General features: G+C 43.1%; 1 protein-coding gene across 2 annotated transcripts in view; it reads right to left on the bottom strand.

Moving 5' to 3' along the window:
- The window catches only part of ITPRID2 (ITPR interacting domain containing 2), a 40,565-nt gene extending 34,220 nt beyond the window's left edge, over positions 1 to 6,345 (bottom strand). Inside the window, exons 1-4 of one of the 2 annotated variants that reach the window (XM_041403365.1) lie at positions 6,225 to 6,345; positions 5,675 to 5,950; positions 5,526 to 5,577; positions 521 to 570 (exon numbers count right to left, since the gene is read on the bottom strand). In XM_041403365.1, coding sequence (XP_041259299.1) covers positions 521 to 570; positions 5,526 to 5,577; positions 5,675 to 5,891 — 319 coding nt within the window. In that variant the 5' untranslated portion in view covers positions 5,892 to 5,950; positions 6,225 to 6,345. Of the gene's footprint in view, positions 1 to 520; positions 571 to 5,525; positions 5,578 to 5,674; positions 6,121 to 6,224 lie in introns of those variants that run through there. The other variant, XM_041403366.1, reaches the window with a different exon arrangement.
- Between the last annotated feature and the right edge of the window lie 15,864 nt (positions 6,346 to 22,209).

Raw genomic sequence — 22,209 nt, 5'->3', positions numbered from 1 at the left:
CAGCTGCTGTGTTATCTATCCTCCAGATATCTTACCAGGAGAATCCAGAGTCTGAGTCCTGCTGGGGCATTCCCCTCTCACCTTCCTGTACCAGATTAGGAGCTGAAGTGAAGACTCCAGGCACAGCAAGTAATTCTTCTTCACCCTGTCACTACCTGCACATTCCCACTGTACTTTGAACTTTAGTATTCAGACCTGCTCGGATAGTAAAATTTTCAGGTGTGGCAACCACAGTTATTAGAGGCAGAGACTGCCTAATGCTCTCCAGTTTGGAGACAAAATCATCTCCCTGTTTTGCACATCTGGGAGGTTTTTTAGAGCTTACTAAGATCTCCAGAAACCTATTCAGGTTCTTTTCCCCCTTCTCCAGTTTCTCAGGCACAATTGCTCTGCTGTGAGAATAACTCTGCAACACTGACCCGGCTTTGGTTTGCTACTAAAGACACCAAGACTCACACAAATGTCCTTGAAAACACAGTTTCCAGCAAAAGAGATTTCAGTAGGTAAAACCCTTCCTTACCCTTCAACAGAGGATTGCTTTGCTCATCCAGGGAGGCTCCCAGAGGCGTTCTGAAACCACAGAAGAGATTAACACTACTTACAAACTTGCTGCTTCATGTCCTTCCTTACAGCATGTAACAAGCTTGTGATAGCAGCAGTTGTCCCTCCCTCCCTCCTTTCCTCCCTCCGCCCCCAGAAAGCACAAACATCTGATGACTGGCAATAACTTCCTAATCAACCCCCAGCCCTCTAAATAAATACACCTTGCAGACAAAAACAACAAAACATTATAACTGCGAAGCTCAAACACCTTCAGGAGCAGCAGCCCCTGCTGAGGCAAATCATGGACTTCTCAGAAAAATGTCCAAAAAAAAACAAGCATGGATTTTTTTAATTGATTAATTCAATCTCATTTATGCAGCAAAAACGGTTGCAATTTCTCTACACATTTAAAACTTTTTGGAGAAAGGGGTGAAAAGTTGTATTTGATGATCAGGAAGAATCAAGATAAAAAATCTTGACAGCTATGTTAGCTGTCACTTCTCAGTTCTGATGCTTTACAGGCTGTTCACACTAGTTCTTTTTTGGATGATCCCTCCCATAGCTGTTGCCTGAAGGGCAGGGGATTTGCCGAACCTCATGGTGCTTGAAAGGAGCAGCAGAAGCCTCACAAATGACAGGTCCAATCCCACTCTGGGTTCACACTGTATTTGTTGATACTAGCTAGATGTTTCCACATCTTGTCTCTCAGACATGTTTAACCAAAGCCTTGTCACTTCTAAGTAGCACAGCATTAACTTTCAATGCTCAAAACAAATTCAGAAATAGAATACTCATAAAGAAGGGAAAAGCAGATGATTTATGCACCTACATTATGTATGTCTCATTTGAATTTTTAATTAGACAAACACATAAACCTACCCAAAGACCTGAAAGTAAACAGTGCTCTGATACAGTATTTATTTTGGTGCCATAGCCAAATTAAGCAAGGAGAGTTTGCATCTGCTTTCTAACAGACCTTATACTTCACAACCTTATTTTTCTTTCCCTCTGAAAAGAGCTCACTCTCTCCAGATGCAGCCTGCTGATATGGAGCAAGCTCACTTCAACACGCCTTCTGCAAAGCAAAGCAAAGCAAAGCCAAGCCCCACCGTGGTGGGACTCCAAGGCAAACAGCCAGAGCATCCAGGTGCATAAGCACGTTCCAGGTGACGGGACACACTCTGCCGAGGCCCAGATCTCCTGCATTTCTGGATGTCTGTCCAGTCAGAGTCTGAAATAACTTAGGCTATATTGTCTAAACCTGTCAGGCTACAAGAAGCCTTGTGTTCTGAGGTAATAACTATGCTGGATATTTACTCCCTGGCTCTGATGGGTGCACTCCCAATCTTCTCCCTCTCCTTCCTTGGTGACTCCCATGCCTCTATGTTTTTGATGTAGAAACTTGCTGGCATTGACTTTGACAGCCAAGGTCAGTGCTGCATGCAGTGGCTGGCAGAGAGCAGTAAAAACATCCATCAAAGCTGGCATTTTCCTTTCGAAATTAAGTCTGTCACCACTACAGCACATTAGCAGCTACCAGAAAAGCATCCTTGTCAACCACCCCTTGCTGCCCTACCGGCACAGCTACACACAGCTGCCATACACCCCCTGCCTTTGAAAAACTTGCTCTTCAGAGCTAGACAAAACATGAGTTTAAAACCACACAAAAATCCTTTTGGACAACAGCACGGATAGCTCTGCCTCTCTGCACCAGGCTGTTTCCCACCAGCAAGGCCCACGGCTCTGTCTCAGAGCAGCCCTGTGCACTTGGGAATGTTAGGGCTGCAGGACCCTTCCCCTTGCTGTGCCCTCAGGAAGGGGTCTGCCTGCCTCACACAGCCTCAAGGCTTCCTCTCATCCCAGAACTTTGTTCAGCTACCAGCTGGGGTCAGGTGGTCTCTCAGAGCAAGACAAGGGTTTTGCACTGTGCTGTGGAAGTGTTTAAACCTCAGCTTTTAAAACCTTATCTGGGCAGAAGCCATGTTAATTTTAAACTTGAAGCAAAAAATCTCTTCTTTCTGAGGCATTTCAAGAACTCACTTCCTGCATATCTCAGGAGATGGCTCCTAGATACCTCCCACATCCCCTGTATTACTGGCAGAATTTAAATATATTCAATCAAAATAATACACGTCATCATAACACTTGACAAAAATTTCTTTTTATCTATCAGTATAATACAAGCACTTGTGCTTCAACTTTAATGAGCTTTCTTATCACTTCAAGATGCCTTTTCAAAGTACGGGGAGAGAAAAAGAGGCCTTTTTCAAAGGCATGTGATTCCCAAAACGTGAATGAACCAGACACTTTGAGTAACATCTGACACTTTTTATGCCTCCATAATTCTAATCACAGCATGATAAATACTTGCTTTTTTGCTTTTGGGGTTTGCTGCTAGTTATTTCTTTACAAAAATCCCAAAACAACAAAATGGGTATCTATCAAGGTAAATAATATGGGAAATTAGGAACCCTCCTCTTCACTAAAGCAGATGTGAAATAGAGATGCCAAGTAATAAAAGCCCCAAACCACTAACATAAGTATCAAAGGACAGCTAGTAATTCTTTTTATCCATATTAGAACACCATTGATGCCTTTAGAAACAAACAAAGGAATAAAACTTATAAGCTGATCTATTTATGCAGTGGGTTGATATTAAGGTTTTTTGTGCTGTTGCCAACTCAAACCAGAAAACAAGATTTTAGAAGTGCCAATTTTCTTCTGATTTCACAAACACATACAGAAAGTCAGAAAATGTGAAGGACTACTTTAGAAAATATGTAACAGAAAAAATACTGTATTCAGTAAGTGAATCTTCATTTGTAATAATAGCTACGTGGTAACTTGCTGTGGAGCTAACTTGTTAAAATAAGGTTGTGCCATGAACCAGAAGCAGCAGCTCGCTTTGTGTATGCTCACACTTTTTAGCAATCAAAGCTTGACAGCAAAACCAGTGTTATTAAACAAGCAAGAAATTTCAGGGATAACTTACAAATTGTAAATTTCACGATCGTTATTTTTAAACAAAACACTGTAGTATCTGCAGAGCTATTCCTTTGTCCTCTGCTAATGCTGTCCTCTTTTCCTATGTACATTGTTATCTAGCTTTCTATACATACAATCACTTATAACACTGCAAATTGAACTATCACTTTTCTGCACATGCCAGCAACTGCTTGCATGTACATTAGGCACAAAAAATTAAACTATTCTGCAGTTTAAAACACAAGGAACTGTGCAGCCCTTCACAGGCAGCTGGGACTGCATCTTCCAGACATGAACTGCAGACGCTGGCACCCTGCACGCCACAGAGAAGAGGCTAACTCCTGTCTGAACAGCATTGTTTAGGAAATCTGGTTTTAAAATCCTCCTGAGCAGAACACAAGATTCCTCTGAAAATACTTACAACAGTAAATAGCTGTACTTTAAAAGGCTACTGTGCAAGGAGAGCAACAGGTTTCACAGACATGAATTAACTAAATTTGTGGTTCTGTATTGGCAAAAGGAAAGTTAACTTGTGCTTCATTTGATATTTGTAAAACAAGATTCTCATATTTTTGAAATCAGCTGCCAGAGATGCAAGCACATTCCACAGAAATGTGTGGTGCCAGTTTTGACAACAGATAGCTACCACAGCACGGGTAGGAAACTGCAAGCTTTGTGTTATTACTCAAGATTTTTGGCCATCTATTAGACGTTCATGTTGTCAGTTTGCAGCTTTGTGCTATTCCTTAAATTCTGTAAGGAAATGTTAAGGACTACAGGGCCAGGGAAGGTTCTAGGCAGAAATCCTGCAGATTTAGACACAGTGGCAGTGCAGCATCAGGAAGAATATCTTCCCCAATGGCCTCTTTCCCCTCCAGCCCTCCCCACTCAAACAATCCTTCCAAGAAAGCACTGAATTAGTAATACTGATTTTAAGAAAACCTCTTAGTAGACCAACAGGACACGAGATCTGAATTAAAGTCAGAAAAATATTCTCTCATTCTAGCATTTTGGAAGAATGGTCTGTCAGATCTGAACATTATATTTTAGGGATCAGTAAAATTTCAAGCCTGTAGCTGCCAACACCCTATCCAAGGCACAGCCTGTAAAGATCTGAAGAAAACTATATGGAGGATCCTATAGAACAACCCACACTTCAGTTACATACAGAGTAAGATCAGTCAGCTGCTTACTGGATCAAGAGATCACAAAGGCACAGCTGATCTCAGTGGTAAATTCTTGCCTTAACATAGCTGTTCTTAAAAGGAGAAAGAAACCACAAATATCAAATAGCAGAGGTCTTGAAATATCATTGTCAGCTACTGGAAAGCTGATTGTTAACTTCTCCCCATTAACTCTGCCTCAAAGGGCTGTTAGGACTGACTGGAGAAAAAGGACAAAAGCAACTGCTACTAATGTGGCACTTGTGCTTTTATGTGACTGAGGATGAAGAAAAAGTAATTCCATCAATACCTGTTCTAAACACCAAAGATTATTTTGCAATAGAAATAGAAACGCAGAATACATACACCATGCCTCAAGTTAAGGACAGAAGACATTATGAGACTCAGATAAATCAAGTTAGTCTAAACTGTGGCATCACTGCTGAAGGCACGTAAGCACAGAGGCCATGCCGCGGAAGTACCGTTTCTTGAAATCTGCACCAAAAAACAGGCAAGGAAACAGCGGAAGCTTTAAACTGGAGCCCCTTGGTGAGAACCACTGCAGCTTCCAAAGTACCGCTGCCTTCCCGACCCTCCGCTGAGTTCCTCCCCCGGCGGCTGAAAGCATTCATGAGACGCCAGGGAGAGAAGCGGTGCCGAACGCCAGCTCCCGTGTGGCCACGCGTGCTCGGCGCTGCTCCGGTGCAGCCCGGCCGGAGAAGCGCCCGTGCCCGCTCCGGTGCCCGCGCCGCCTCCTTCCCTCCGTCCCTCCCTCCGCGCCGCGGGCGCTGCCCGGCCCCGCTGCCGCAGCGACCCGCCGGCGGGAGCACCCACCTGCAGTCCTTCAGCCATATCGCGATCTTCTCGTTGGGAACGCTGTGGCAGCCTTAGGGGCAGAGCAGGAGAGAGAAGCCGACAGTCAGTAACAGCGAGGCCGCCCCGCGGGGTCCCGGTGCCCGCGGGCTGCTGCCCCCGCCACTGACCTGCTCCTGCGGCCAGCGGCAGCTCGCCGCCGCCGAGATCCTCCTCCTCCTCCTCTTCCTCCTCTTCTTCCTCCTCCTCCTCCTCCTCGCCGCGGGCCAGCGCCGCTGCCGAGAAATCCTCCGCTTCCGACGCCTGCCAGGAGTCGCGGCTCTTGGCCCAGGCCTTCCTCTTCTGGGTCGCCCCTTGCCACTCCTCCGCCGCCGGGGGCTGCTCCATCGGGGCGGCGGCGTCGGCGGGGGCTTCACGCCGGGAGGCGAGTGCCGGAGAGAGCCAGCCTGCCGGGCGAGCGGAGATGTGCCGTCCGTCCGGCTGTCCGTGCGCCCGTCCGGGGGCCGCGGGGCTGCCGGGGGGCGCGGGGCCGCCGTCCGCGCAGCCCCCGGGAGCGCGGCCGCTCCTCCCCGCGCTCACACGCCGGCCAGCCCCAGACCCGGCCACCGCCGCCCCCCGGCCGCCCCCGGACGGGCGCTCCCGGCCCCGCAGGTGTCCGCCGCGGCCCGCCGGCGTCAGGGCGGGCAGAGCCCGGACGGCCCGGCTGCCCGCGGTACTCACATGTCGTGCCGCGGCGAGGAGGCGACGGAGGCTGCGCCCGCCCGGGCTGCGGGCGGCGGCGGCGGCGGCTCTGACTTCCTCATACCGCTGCGGGATGAGAAAACTCGGCGGCCACGTGACGGCGGCGGGGCCGGCGGCAGAGCGGGGCCTCCCGCCGGGGCCGGGCCGCCGCCTCGGGCAGGGATGCGGGGCAGGGATGCGAGGTCGGGCCCGCTGGCGCTGCGGCAGCGCGGCCCCTCGGGCCCGGCCGGGCTCGGAAGGGCCGGCCCTGGCCTGGGCCCTTAAAGGATGTTTCCAAACTACAAAAGATGCAGAGCAGCCAAGAGGGACTTTGCAGGGTTTTATCCTGGGAGAACGGGAGTGGGGAGCGGAGAAAAGGCTCAAGGAAAAGGTACAGGATGTGTTCTGGGTACACACAGCCTTCTGCCTCACTTCCAGGGGTGTGAAATTAGATCAGCCTCTGCTCGGGCATAGGCTGGGGGCTGCAGGGACACCAGCACCATCAAACCCACCCTCTTGAAAATTTTAGGTTTGAAGCCTTTATTGTCTCCTTCAGGATGTACTTAAGCCACCAGAATCAACTGATAAACCCAGCAAAAGATGAACCAGTCTCCATATGTGGGAAGGAGGTGCCACACAAAAAGCTGCTTTCACTGTGAGTGCCATTGCTAAAGCACTGTCTCCTTGAGGAGGAGACCAGGTGACAGCAGCCCTGGCTGGGTCAGGCACTGGGGGCACGGTGGGCCAGCTGGTGCCCACCCTGGATGGGGAGCAGGGCACTGCCATCCTGCGTGGGGTCAGACATCACATCCCAGACACTGCCAGAGGAGCCCTGCATGCCCAGCGAGCTCACCTGCACCCACGGAGCCTGGGAAAAACAAGCTTTTGAAAAAGGTCTTTTACAACGTTTTCATGAAAACATGCTGAATTAGTAAGCACAAGCAGCAAAACTAACCTGTGTTCTCTGGAGTTGTAAAGCTGGTGTTGACAGCCAGGCATATGATGTACTTCATGTTTAAAGGCAAATCTGCCTTTGGAAGAAAAAGGTTAATGGTACCCAATCAATTTCATTATCTAGTTTTATAGTTAAAACCTTTCAAGGAACTTCTGTTTCTTGTTTTTCCTAAACCTCTCTAGCCCACTGACTACTTTACACATATACAGCCTTAGTAAGATAAATTTCCCCTCGCCACTAGTCAATTTCCTAAACACACTCTAATTTTCTGAATAGTTTGTATTGAAATAAAACCAGAAGAACAATAGCACCAAGGACAAACAAAGTGTTTTTAATTTGATGCTGAAAGTACACATCTACATCATTTCTGTGCATGTTTTGAGATGGTATTTTTGAATTTCTTTTAAAAAGAGCAAACTGCATTTGAATCTTTCCTGTTGATCCTCAAAATAATCAAATAATTCTCTCAGCAGGGCATGTTTCACACAGTACAGGATTTGCATAAGCTAATATGGAGCGTGTCCTGAGCCACGGGTGTCCCAAGTGGTGTGTCAGAGGGCCAGCACAGGTCCTGCGCCCTCCACCACGGCGTGCTGGGGCTTGGACTTCAGCTGAGGTTCCTACAGGTGTATTTATAGTACTGGAATCTTAAAATCTGATTTTTTTCTGGCTTTTTTGGCAAGCGCCTAGCACAGCATTTCTTCGCCATAATGGCCTGTATTTCCATTTTATGTGTATGCATAAATAGATGTACCTATTAAAAAGCGGCCCTTTGAGGTTGAGCTGCCTGGATGAGAGCTGTAGGAGTGGCAGGGAGGGTCTAGAGAAGTTTAACCCCTGCTATTGTTTGCTGCCTAAGAGGGAGCACAATGTCTTCTTGAAAGTTACAGTTTCACTGGCACAGCTAAGGGTGAACAGTTGCAAGCTAAAAGCAGCTACTGTCTGGCCGTGCCAATACATCCTTAAGGAGTTCTTAATCCACAAATTACTGACATTATTGTCTATAATTGCTTGTCTGTTGTGACAACACTTACTCAGAGAATGTCAGAAATGTAAACAGCAGCCAATAGCTTTTTGCAGTGAAGTCCTGCCAGTACAGCACTGGGCTCTCTCTTGTACCTTCATACCATACCAGCAAAATCCTTTTTGTCTCTATATGAGTAAGGATTGCACAATCAAATCCTGTATTAAGCAGAACATTTTTCAAGGAAAATATGTGGCTTGCTATTTCTTTTAATACTTGTCAGTTTGCTCTGCAATAAAAGTTTCTCTTGCTTCAGAATGAAATTTGTTAGTTATACTTCAAAGCACTAATTGATTGGGAAAAAAGTCAGTGCTAGTTCTGTACATCAGGAGAGCCTCCAGTGTTCAGGAAGGATTACACAATTTATCTATATCCCTCCATACAGTATGGAGAGATAGGGATAAGCCTCTGGAAACCAAAGAAATATTTCCAGGCTGTGAATCTGGGCCCTTGGTAGCATGGTCAAAGCCTATGCTTTGTCCTCTGCTGCCTTCCCAGGAACTGCAGGCATCCAGTGCTGGAGAAGGATTGGAGGAAATGGGTTGAAAACATTCTGGTGAGATCTGGACTGGTCAGATTTGGAATCTGTTTCCTCTGTTTTCCAGCTCAGATGAGGGCTAAGCCCACTCCCTCAGGATGACCATCTACATGGGACCAGCCATCAAAGCTCCATTGGCAGATCTCACCACACGGAAGGCACTGTGACAAATGGGTTACACATACAGAAGCTATGAGATGGAGTAATTAGGAATAAGTTTATAGACAAAAACAAAAAGAAAATAAAATTTTTAAAAAATTAAAAACCCCAACAAACCAAAACAAACAAACAAAAAAATCCCCTCCCCCCAAAAAAAAACATAAAGGAAAAACCCCAAGGAAACACCAAAACCCCCCAAAACTCTCTCTGTGTCTTGTGTCATCCTTTGACAGGAGTAATGGGAGTTATTTCATAGCTGTGCATTCAGAGATGTAGTGCAATATGACAAAAACCTTCTGTTGGTCTTTCACGTGGCAGTAGAACCGGTTCTTGACAGGGGGAGAAACTCCATGCTGCTGCCTAATGTGGTTTGGTCCTGGGACTGCAGCTCCAAGTCAGCAATGTTTCATGACCACAATTGGATTTCCATATTATTGGCAGACAGAAGAGAGGAGGAGCTAACAAACAGTTCACCTTTGCAAGCATTGTTACAAAAAAAAAAATATTCCTACATAGTAACAAAACTATGATAAATACTGTGCAGTTATTTTCTTTGGCAGGGTCTGTGTTTGAGAGCTGAAGAATGCATGAAGAAACACACAACCCACTGTCATGCACATCTTTAAAGTTTCCACAGCTCCATTTTAGTAAACGCGCTTTGTTAAATTAAGGAATTTCTTTCTAAGCCAAGATTATTTAAAAAAAAAAATTTAAAAAGTCTACTGAGGACTCTGCTATGCTGTAAATGAGAAAGACAACCTGGCCAGACATGGGTAGTATCTATTCCATGTCAAGGGAAAGGGCCCACCACTGCCTTTTGCCATCTTCTGTTCAGATGGCCCACCACAGGGCTGGGCAGTTTTGTCCCCTGGCTTTTCCACCCTGCATCTGCAAAAGACAGCAAAAGGCTGGAAGTCAGTCCTTGCAGAGCTCCACCAGGGTGTTGGTAGCTGGGAAGGTGCTGCTGCCTTTCTTCAGGCAGATTTGGCAACTTCCCAGCTTCTCCATGTATATCTCACCTCCCTGGTCCTTCTAGGTAAGCACCTCTGTCTTCTACAGAGCATCTGTAGTCTTCTCTCTACCAGCAGAAATGCCTCTTTGCTTCTTTCCCTCTCTTTTTTTTTTTTTTTTTTTTTTTTTTTTTTGGCCTTTTAAGCCACTGTCTATTATTTTAGGCCTTTTGAAGGCCTTTTTTCTCTCACAGTGCTGACACCAAGCACACCCATAATATCTGCCATTTCAGAACTATTGGGGATTTTCTTAACGTACTTAAAAATGGGAACCTCGCTTGTCTTTGTATCATCCTGCCTTGCCAGAACCAAATTGAGTAACCAGAGTACTATGTTGCTAAGGCAGAATGGACTGCCTCCTTTTATCCTATAAAATATATGTAACATAAGATGATAAATAATAAAAATTGTGCCATGAAACGATAATAATACGCATGCCGTATTTTTCCTAAATTTTTATTTTTAAAATTACATATTTAAAGGGAAATGGTGCAAGTGAAAGATAATTACATCTAGAGTACCATTCAGCTATCTTCCTCTGTGAAGAAAAGAAATATACTTGACTTGGAACCATTACTGCTGCCAGACAGATGTTCTCTCTCAAATATGTAGAGTAGAGAGGATGGAAAGTAACCTGGCAGTTTTGCTCTAATAAATTAAATTGTTAGGACAGTGTCTACAGCTTCTACATCTTTGCCAGTCATTTTGTTTAAACATGAGTGATATGCATGATGTTTCTATAAGGTAAGGAAAAAAATGCATTCAAGTTAATGCAAACTATATCTCTTCAGGCTCTTTTCAAACCAAATGTTGTCTGGTTTATTAAGCCACTTGTACTTCTGGGACCTCTTGCAGGAGTAGGAAGGAGGAAAAAGCCACTTCCGCCAGGGCGTTTACAAGAGCTATAGCATAGCAAGAGGAAGTTTCTAAAGGAAGAGCCGGATATCTGTACTGAAGTGGATTACAGCTGCACCACCGAGTCAGATGGACAGAACTGAGGCCAAGTACACATAAATGTGTGAAAACAAGGAGCGTGGGGAACAGCGAAAAGCAGCTTTAGATCTCTCAAGAAGTAAATGCACTTCATGTCACTGAATTATGTCAGTGGGTAGCTGTAATTTTTGGTGTTCATATTTTTAACAAGAAACCAGGCAAAGGAAATAAATCCACAGGTTCAGGAAATTAAGACTTTTGTTCATTTTAAAGCAAATTCTGTGCATTTTCTTATTCAGTGCTGTCTTTCTTTAAATTCAGTGACTGTGTTCATTGCCTTTCTGATCACTGCCTATCCAAGACTATGGCGCTGGGGCCATGTCCATTTATGCATCTGTCTCCTATACTGTAGGATTCTGCTCTCTGCTTTTACAGTTGAAGTACATTAAGATGGTAATTTCAAATACTGTTACTGTTCATATGTTTTAAATCTTTTGTGTTCCAAAAGGCTGATAAAGGAACTACACATAAAAAAATAAAGGGGAGAGAGAGATATTTATCTGCACTTAAAAGATCTTTCTTATCTTTCAAAAGCACTCAGTTTATATTTTGTCCTGTTTCTGCTCTCATTGGGATCCCTGATAAAGCTGTGTGTGTTTAGGGTAATTAAACTTTCTAACATGCATTGAGGGAGAGAGTAGGCATTACACTGTCCACACTCACAGCAAACTGCAGGAATAAAAAACAAGGGAACACAGCATATCCAGATCTGAGCAACTTACTCTACATTTCCTTCCAAATCCATTTAGAACACTCACTGAATTAATTTTGAGTTTTGTAATGAATCAGTGAAATAAAATTTCGTCAGCTCCAGAATGAATACAGTCATATTTTCTATGGATTTGGATTGGACATTTTTGCTTCTATTAAGTCTTTAATCACTGGACCATTTGTAATCTATCTCTTCTATATATTGCCTATTGTCAGATAATGAGCAACTTCATGGTGCAACCCTTGCATCTCAGTTCTCCAACTATCTGTATCACGAAGTACAAAGAATGCTTAGCATCGAGTCCTCTTCCCTCTCTAGATCTGGGCTGAAATTGGCCAGTGAGATCAGGAATTATGACAGGAGGAGGAGAAGAAAAGAATCCATTTAATACCTGTTTTCATAGCAAATGAGATCAGCAAACAAACGCAGAAAGCTGGCACAAAGGCTGTCCATAAGCAAGCCCAGAGGACATATCCCTTTCTTATCATCTGCTCGTGAACACCTCAGGGTGCGTGACTAGTTACTTTTAAAAATGTGCTGTCAGATATTTACCCAATGTGCTAATTCATTTCTGGGCTTGACTGAGCTCTAAAATTAATGCATTTCCTTTCCCTGGGCAGTACAAGGAGTTCCAGAGTGATAATAGTATTGACTTTAAGGCGTTGACCAAGTTATCCTATAGCTGTGACAAGCGGTAGAACAAAAAGCATCAGGAGAAAATTCTAAACAGAAACTAGTAAGAGTTCCCAAGCAAAACCACAGCTAAGGTGGGCTAGACAGTCCTAATAAATTCACATTATTTGCTATAAATCTCATTCACTCAGTGCTGAGACATCAGTTTAAATCATTGAGCTCAGAAGGGCATTGGTATCCATTTGATCCATGGCAGCAGTAGCACGGGAAGGAGGGAGGGAGGGGATCCAGGTGTTACAGCTCTTTTGAGATAACCTTTGGCCAGCAACAGACTGTCAATTAAAAACTGTTGTAGCACGCAACAGAAGAAATTTGTTTCTGCATTTAAAAGGCCAGTCTATAATCCCATTAAAATGAAGCTGGAATAAAAGGAAGAAAATAGTGGTTTTCTCTTGCAGTATGCATTAACATAACTACTCAGAATTTGTGGGTAGTCAGAGAATTGGGTAAAGGCCAAATTTCCTGCTTGAAGCTGTCTAAAGACAAAGAAGCATGTTTGACTTCACAAGCACTTCCACACCAATCAATAAATTCTAAAGAAAGATTTATTTGCACAATTTAATAACTTCTTGATGAGACATTATGCTATTTCAACTCTTCAGACATTTAATGGTCAGATGGTATCATGCTAAAGAGGATTTTCCAATCTAACAACTCTATTTCACTGTATGTATTTTTTAAGTGTTCTTAAATGGATAGTCCAGTGTTTCAAGTACAGGATATTTCTCTAGTTGACCGGTCAGAAGCTGGTCTGATCCAGTAACAACCAACAGCCATTCCTGGCCTGCAATTCTTTGGTGACTTACATGAATTCATTTGATGTGCTCAGCAGAAGTAGCTGCCCCTGGGCAGGAGGCCAAGCAGCGAAAGCGTCACATTTTGCACTAATCAGGTACTTCATTGCTGTCTGAGGTTATGGCTGGCCAACCCTTTGTGCAAGAAGTCACATTAACTTTAAACTTAGCTCCCTAAAGGGCATTGCAGGGGCTGGTAGTGGTAAACCTGACACCAGAAATAAATGGGAGCAAAATTTATCCTGTCCAGAGAAATTATTCTATTACAATGAAGTTCAAACTTTCTGGTGTTACATTATCAGAGGGCTTTATCGTTCAGCTCCCTTTAGATCATTAATTAATTCTAACTCACATAGTTCCAGTCCCTGAATTTTGCCATCAGTTGTCAATATCCATTTGACAGATTAAAATATTAACTGGAATCCCAAGTGCAGTGTCCCAAAATATAAATGCATCTCTTGAAAATTAGCTGTCAGCCAGAGGAAAACCTTCCTTTTTTTGCTGTGCACTGGGAAGAGTCAATGACTGCATGTTCCCCAGGAAGCTGGTTAAACCCACAGAGCTCTTGCTGCAGTTTCCCACTTCCCTGCAGTCAGGCAGAACTCCACACTTTGGTACCTGGGCCTCTCTCCAAGTACACAGTCATTTACTATGGGACTGGTTCAGTTATCACAGGTAGAAAATTCAGGCTGGTATATATGGAAGGGTGAGGAAAAAACCCGTCCAGCTAAAAATGAGGACTCCACCTTTTGTGTAAATAAGTTAGGAGTTAGTTTGAATAGAGGAGATGCTACAGAAGACACTAGCTGAAGGAAAAGAACATGACATACTTTCCCCAAGGCTCCTATCTGTGCTGCTATAGCAGGACACACTGGACTATGGTGGTATGTTTGGTGCACATCCCTCTTCTCCACAAATTCCTAATCTCATTATGGGAAGGAATGGATTAGTTCATCTTGAAGTGGGACTTCCTGACAGGAACAAGAATTTGGTTTTGAAACACTGCTCAGATCAGTTAGGCTTCACTAGCACTGGAAAATATGAATTAAAAAGTCATTATTAATGTTGAAGATTATTTTTACCCCTCCATGAATGGAGGCAGCTGTTTTTTACCTCAAAACATGTCATTTGTGGTCCTCCCTTCCTCTGTACCACACTCTGTAGAGATGAGAGGTGTTGTACATTAATGTCTAACACGTACTGAGTGTCACTGCTGCCATGCTGATGCCTATCAATCATGTCCTGCCACATGCAGACCTTTCAGAGCTTTTGACTCATGCAAAGCTAGAGGAGGGCTGTGTATCTTCCTGTCTTCCTACAGAAAACATGCTCTGCACTCCTCAAAACACCCTGGGACACAGCAAGTTTGTGTCTGAATGTGCCCTGAAGGGAGCACAGGAGACACTACCGTAGAGTCTTCCTCCCAGAAGCGGAAGGAGGTGGCTCTGAAGCCTACCATGGCACTCTGCAGCTTCAAGGAAAGGCTGAAGTTTTCAATGGACAGGAACTGTTCCCAAAGGGGTCAGATGAAGGTAAGAAAGGCTGATGTGGGATAAGAGAGAACCCCTTCCTCCACCTTCCATCCTCTGAAGGTAGTTCCCCAAGACCATCTAGGTGGTTTGGCGATGCCACAGTGCTAAGTAACACCGCAATAACTTTTTCTTTGTGGCAACAGTTTTTTGAGAAATGTTTGAATGACGTCACCAAAATATGCCTAAAGTGATCAAAGGTGCAGAAAAATGCCAGAGTGACATTTGAAGCCATATCAGTACCCTTTCAGGAACTAATATGCAAAGATCTGGACATTTTTCCCCTTGGTTATTAAAATAAGCATGTTAGCAGTGAACTGCCACAGCTGAACCCACATGTTAAAGCTAAAATCTCCAAAACTATATTTTTGGATCTCATGGGTACAGAATTTCATAAGGTGGATTTGATTAGAGAGGCAAGGCTTACCATGTAGGAAAACTCAATTTCAATCACCCTTACTGAATATACTGAAATCTACACTTTACACAAAACAGTGGCATCTCTAAGAGAATGCTCCAGCACCTCAGTTTCACTGCTAGCTTTATTATCCATTCCTTCTCATGCTTTTTTTTTTAGTGACAGTGTGTCCTTGTGCACAGAGGAGAAGATCACATTCACACAGAAAGACTTATCTGTGAAATGCTGAGGTCATTAATCGCATGAAGCCAGCAGAGCACCACAGGAAACATGTCTCCTTGCTGTAAGATGGTCTCGTTTTTGTGCAGGCAAAAAAAAAAAAAAAAAAAAAAAGACTGTCCCAGCATTTACTGATATGTAGCTCTTTGTTTTAAAGATTACATGTGAAGGAATAAGTATGCTGGCACTGGTAAGCACACCATAGGCTAGGAGGTTTTTATTTGCTAGTTATTGTTTGTCTTATAAATGCTAAAGTGAAATGACGCAAGTGCCCTTTTTGTTGTCATATTGTTTGTTTTAGCTTTCATTGGATGCAATCCAATGGTACCTTTACGTAGGCTCCTGTATAATTAAGATAGTGTGCACATTCTCTGAAAGGAAATCATTAAGAGCCTCTCACGGAGAATGCACTGATTTCCCTGTCTGTGCCTTTTAAGTGGGTATTGCTCACACTCCATCAATTAACTTCTTGATAGTCCAGGCAGACTTCAAAAATTAATCCCATGTTAAGCTTCCAAAGCAGCTTTCAGCTGAAAACATTCAAGCTACTTTGCAGGCTATAATTCATTTGCTACAAACATGAATATCTTGTTTTTTTTCTAATTATAAGATGTTCTTCTCAGATAACAAACAAACAAACAGCTTTTTTTTCCTCAGAAACACTTTAGAATCTGGGGGGTTTTGAGGTTTTTGTTTGTTGGTTTTTAAAGTAAAACAAAATAGAAAAACAGCTGTAAATCCTCAGATTGATAGGTGCCTTGGTTACAGATATTAAATCAAGAAATCAAGAGAAACAGGTAGATTATTGGGAAAGGAACTTGGAGGTTTAACAACTGAACAAAGAGGATAAAGTGCAATTTCACTGTATATTTGCTCAACTGAAACTGCAAACACAAGGCATAAACTTTGCCATTGTCTATAAATAACAACCATCCATTGCTACAAACTCTCTGCAGCCTGTGTGTGCTCCCAACAGGTGAGGTGTGCCCTGGGATCAGGCTGCCACTGCTGAGCCTGCCAGGCTGCTGTGCAGCTTGGAACCTGCCCACCTGTGAGCTCCCCTTGGGCACTTCTGCTCTCAAACTGCCCTGTCCCTGCTACGCCTCACAATGGAAGATATTCCTCCTCTAGATCTAAGGGGAAAGTCAAGAAAACCCTGTAAAACTAAACCGTGCTTGATACTAGAGAGGGAAAAGCTCTGCTGCTGCTGTGCTCACTTGCCTTTATTGGGAGCTCAAGCTGAGGATTGAATTTTCTCATCTTTAAATCCTACCCAAAAATTGAGTAGACTTCAGGGGAGATTTGACATCTAAAACTGTTTTCCTAAGTAAAAACAAATAAAAACACAATGTACAGTTACTACAGGCACATTTGTAGATGATCAGTGTGCCACGGTAAAAAATTATTGTTGAAGAGGTATTTGGTAGATTCTGAAACCTGCAACTGAAGTCGAAACAGTTGTGCATTAAACCAGGAACTGCTTGACTGAACACGCTTCAGCTAAAATTGTATCAAAGTAGTTACAAAGCCTGATTAAACAGGGCTTCATTCCCACATGCAACTCCACCTCGCTGCCTTGGCAGAGTCATAAACTGGTAACACCCTTTTGCTGGGTTTCACTGAGCTCATTAGCAGTTAATAATAGCAGAGCAAAGGAGTTCAGTTTGTTTCCATCACACTGATGGTGTTTAGGGAATCGATGCCCTCTGACAAAGGGTGATGGTTCCAAAAACACAGTTTGCATCAGCTCCTGTTTTCTGTCTAACTCCAAAGGCAGCAGAGTCAGTCAGCACCGAGGATCTGCTGCCTGCAGTGACAAAATTCAAACCACCCTGCTCATCCACGTCTGCCAGGTGAAAGCTGATTTGCTTCAGAAAAAGGTCCCAGGGCACTCAGCAGTGAAGATTGCTAAAGCATTTCCACTTCAGAAGTCTGTCAGAAGAGGAAATAAATGGCTCTACATACAGATCACTATTTTTTGCAACATCCAAGCTGCAGACACTTATAAGTCTTTTGTGCATTAATGTGTATCCTTATATATCACTTCTTGAAAACTAATGCTGTGACAGCACTTACATTGTGAATATATACATCAGCTGAGCTTACTGCTTACTGGAAAGTTAGATACTCAGCTTTCAACAGTAGGACCTTCCAGCTAAGCTCCTATTCACCTCTAAATACAGTGTATAAGGTCTTAAAAACTGTGATTAAGACAATTAAAATAAAGTCGTGAAAAACTCCATCCAAACAAGCTTCATCTCAACATCAATGACACGTAAAAAATGTAATTGCAATTGTATTTCAACCTCTCGCCCACTTTTGGAAAACAGAAAACATTTCTTCCACCCCCATTCTTTGCAAAATTTCTATGCTGCTTCTGTTTAAATGAAGAAAGAAAAAATGTGCAGCATTTTTTCAGACCAGTCACAGTATTCCAGCCTCAGGAATTTGTCTTCATGTAAAATCACCACAGCTGCAGAGCAGTACCTGAGTATTTTTTACCCTTTGCTAAGACATAGGAAATGGATTCGATAAAGGAAGTGAAAGATAACAATTCTCCCTCCTAAACATCACAAAAATAAGAGACTGTCTAATAATCCTTGCAAAAGTATATTAAACACTGCTAGATTCTTGATTCTCTGCTCTTCCTTGACGGCACCAGTTTGCTGTGTGAATGGGATTTTAAGTAGTTTAGCCTTTCCAAACTGTTTGCCCTGGAGAGAGCATTCTGTACTCTGTATCCCAAGCACTGCAGGGACTGTCCCCACCAGTTTCCAAGGCACATTATGCATGCTGACACTCCAGAAGGACTTTGGGAGGGAGTTCTTGTCCTTGGGCACAGCCAAACTTTCCTCTTAGAAGGAGTGGGGACAAAAAGACACCGCAGAGCTCTGGGCACCCTCCTCACAGGATGATAAGGCAGAGAAAAAACACTAAACTTGTTCAAATTGGCCCATTACCCAGAGCTTACAAAAACCACCATGGAGTTGTGGTATGTTTAAGAAATTAATATATAGGTACTATCTCCCAACAACCAATAGCAGAAATATTTTACAAGTCTAAACATCTTAAAACCAGTGAATTGGGAGAGGCAGTGCTGCTCCTGACTAGAAGTGGCAAGCTGCTGTTCCTCCCTGCTGGGGGTGGTTTTAGCAGATGCAAAATGTACCTGGTAACTTGACTTCTGTTATTGCTTTCCTCTAAAAAATATGAAAAAATAATTAAAAATAAAATGCAAGTATTTTCTTCCAGATCTGCTGAATAAATAATGTAATTATAAATAAATAAATGGAATCAGCTAAATTCCTGCAGGTAGGTTTTCTCCCCGGAGAGAATGGTATGTGTGCTTGCTTCTTCTGAATTTTAAGCTATCTGATAAGCACTAACAAACCTGTCAGCTATACCGATTTACAATCTGTTTTCCCATGAAGCATTAATCCAAAAGGAAGGAGGAACTAAAGCAAAGTCCCTTTAAGATTGGTGCAGCATTCACCCCCTCAGGCAGTGGATATGGGCAGAAATCTGGCTGACCTCCCCCGGCTGGTCAGAAGACCAGATCTGCTGACCCTTGGGGCCAGAGCCGCTGCCAGTGCCCCCATCTGGGCTTGCACACAGTGTCTCGGGCAGGCGTGTGGGCACTGGCAGCAGCTCTGGCCCCAGGTGTCAGCAAATCTGGCCTTCTGGCCACAAACACTCAAGGCTTTGAAATGAGAAAGCAACTGGGTTTAGATACCTGAAAAGTTGTGCCAGAAGAAAAAGAGAATGATGCTCAGAATTCACCCATTTTTTTTCTCCTTTTATCATAAGCCAAAACTTTGCCATAAACATGCATTATTTGAGAAAAGCCATTAACTTTGTTTTTTCTAATTAGCTATTTCCATTGATAAAACTTTAATTGGTAAATCTTCACTAAAAAATTGCTGAAATCTGAAGTCAGATGCACACTCAGCAAAGGTGTTTAACTTAGCTTATTATCTCATGTTAGTCAAAATAGAGAAAATAACCTCTTAATTCAAAAGAATTGCCCAAGTAAGCAATGGGCTAGCTGTAGTTATGCAGTTTACTATATTAAGTAGGAATCAACTGATTATCAGTTTCCTAGTAACTTTGCAGAATCAATTTACATAATCTACTGATGCAACCATTTTCTTCCCAGGTGGAAGATGCTTTGTGACTCATGGACTGGCAGCACAGCTGCTTTTTGTCTTGTTCTGTGACCTGCCTGGGATATAAAGTAGTTGTTGGAGCAACAGGCACAGCTGCACTACGTCTGAATGCTCCCACTGTGAACTCCAAAGCTGTCTGACAGTTATGCAGCAGAAAAAACACAGAACATGAAAATCTTTGGCACAGGGCAAGTCCATCAGCCCACATGCCAGAGAACAGGTTGGACACCAGTCCTGACACTGTGTGAAAGCATCTGCAAGTGGATAATCCTGAGTCTCCAACTTCTCCTGCTCTTTGGACAGTTTTAAAGTAAATCCTTTTTAATTTGGCATTTTTAGGCCAAAGGCAAGCAGTTGATATTGTGGGGTCTTTGTGGAGATTAGCTGGTGGTCACATCTAAGAATCACTAAATTGCAAATGTGTACAGCCCTACCTACACCCGTGAGGAGAAGCTGCCCTGCCAAGTGGGCAGTTTGTTTTCTTATTTTCTTTCACATTTTCGGTAATGCAGTCTAAACATTTTCTTTTGGTTTGATGATAGGACACCAAAAATGCCTATCTCCATATACTGAAGAAGAACACTGGAATATTCTCCATTTTATGCATGGCCTTCTTTTCCTAGAAGAACTTTTTATGAGCAGAAAATCCCAACAAACAAGCCTGAAGTACAATAATTTTGAAAGTTCAGGTTTCTGAGTATTTACAGCTAGTTCCTGTGTTTGTACTGGTGATAGTTCCTTTATGGGCTCAGTAGAGGGGACGCACCATCCAGTGCTCACGAGATCACAGCATCCTGCCAGGCAGGCAGACAAAAACCTTATGTTCTGTAATTGGGGAGGTGAAATGTCCCAAGAGCATGAAACCAGGCTTCTGATCTTAATCTTGCTTTCATGGCGACTCTTATACCTTCAACCTCTGAAAGTCCCTCCAACATGGACAAATCCAAAAACACTTCAAGCTGAGCACAGCAGATGCTGGGCACAAGGACAGCATCTCTGCAGCTGCCCAAACCAAGATAAAAACATCATAAAAATGTGCAGATAGGAGAAAAGGAGCAGAGGACATTTTCCACTACTATTCTGGAAACAGGGTCTTAGCCAGTGCTATTAGTGCTGCATCAATCACTGATACCACTGTGGGCTCATTTTAGTAAAAAAATATCTTACAAATATTGAGAACAAATGAATCCTCCTTCCTTTTGCTAGTTTACCCAGATGAAATATTACATAATAAAATATTAAGAATGCTGTGGTAGTAAGGACAGGACCAAATACTCAGGAAAATATGATATGGTGTTAAAAGGAAACCTCCAACCTCCAACTTTCCTTCTTGCATCCTGAAGGAAAGAGTGATAAAAGTGGATTTTAATTATTAACTCGGATTAGCTATCACAATACCTGAGAAACTGCCATATGGAACATATTCCAGTATAGCTTTTACTCTTAATGGCCTCGAGCCTTCCAAGAAACAAAATCTGTGTTACATAAACTGATATCAAAGTGGCCTTGCTTTTCCTTCCCCTAGAGCTACAAATACATCAGCTATGCAAGAGCCATTAATGTGCAGTCAATGTGTCCAGTAAAAATTTTAGTGAAACATACTGTGGTTGCTTGAAATAAGTGTTTGGATGGAATAAGGTTATAGTAGTGGGAGACTTGAAGCAGAAATTCCAGCTATGTTACCCTTTCACTTTTATTTGTTCTCAACAAAGTTCCTGCTGTGATTGTGGCTGTGCTTTAGACCAGAGTGTGAAGGATGCAAGGCACGAAGAACTGTGCTATTCAGCCCTTTAATTATTCATCTCAGCTGTCCCTAAAATATCGACTAGTACTATCCATGAAAAGATGACACCTCCTTTGTATTTTGCACAGATAGAAGAAGTAAGAATCAGAACTAATGAAAAGGACATGAACAACAGAGGCGTTGCCTTACAGTCTCTATGAGGCAGTATCAAGTTTCCATCACTATTTTTCAGATTAATGTTTTGTACTGGAGACACAATTTTTGGTGCTTGTAAACATATTTTTCCTTCCGCAAAGTTGTTAAAAATAATAGCACATATTTATATGAAAGCACCAGGATTAAAATAGCACAAGCTGATTTCCTGTTTCTCCAAAAAGCAGTGTCTATGGGCAAACTAAGGCAGGGCTTCCAGAAGTGCTTGTGAAAGGTTAAAGGTCAGTGTCCTCTGATTTTGAGAGAGATGGGTTTGAGGAGAAGAGAGAAAGGAGAGCTCAAGTGAAATTATTCTTCTGGTTGTGGCCTAGCTGCAGGAGATCTGCTTTCAAACCTTCTTCCATATTCCTTCAGTAAAACAAGCAAGGACCCATCACAGGCACAGAGTCACACATGCAATTTTGGTTAGTAGAAGAGGATAGTGGATGAAGTGGATCCAAACTCCAGCTGCTGAGCTCTGGGCTAGTGAATGTACAGAGCCATAGGGAGCAGTGTGGCTCTGTGTCTTTTCAGTCAGGTATAGCACTAACAAATGCAAGAACTCACTGTTTCTTCAGTGTCTTTTTGCTTACAAAAGGACAACATTCCTCACTATTTTTCTCTTCAAAGCAAGTAAAGGCATTTCAGAAAAAAAAAAAACCCTTAAATGATGTTGCAGAATATGCAAATGTCATGATGAGATTGACTCTAGGAAAGGCATGTTGTATACCAAATGCATCCTGGGTGAGGCCAATGTTTGCCTTTGAATGATGGCATACAGTGAATTCATGTGGGGTCAGCAGCCCACACTTCTTTCTGAATAATCACAATCTGAGAAA

The sequence above is a fragment of the Onychostruthus taczanowskii genome, unplaced genomic scaffold, assembly GCF_017590055.1.
Source record: "Onychostruthus taczanowskii isolate IOZ18803 unplaced genomic scaffold, ASM1759005v1 scaffold20, whole genome shotgun sequence".
In the NCBI taxonomy this organism is placed as follows: Eukaryota; Metazoa; Chordata; class Aves; order Passeriformes; family Passeridae; genus Onychostruthus; species Onychostruthus taczanowskii.
The sequence above is the reverse complement of the archived record's forward strand: the minus strand, read 5'-3'. Positions and strand labels throughout refer to the sequence as shown.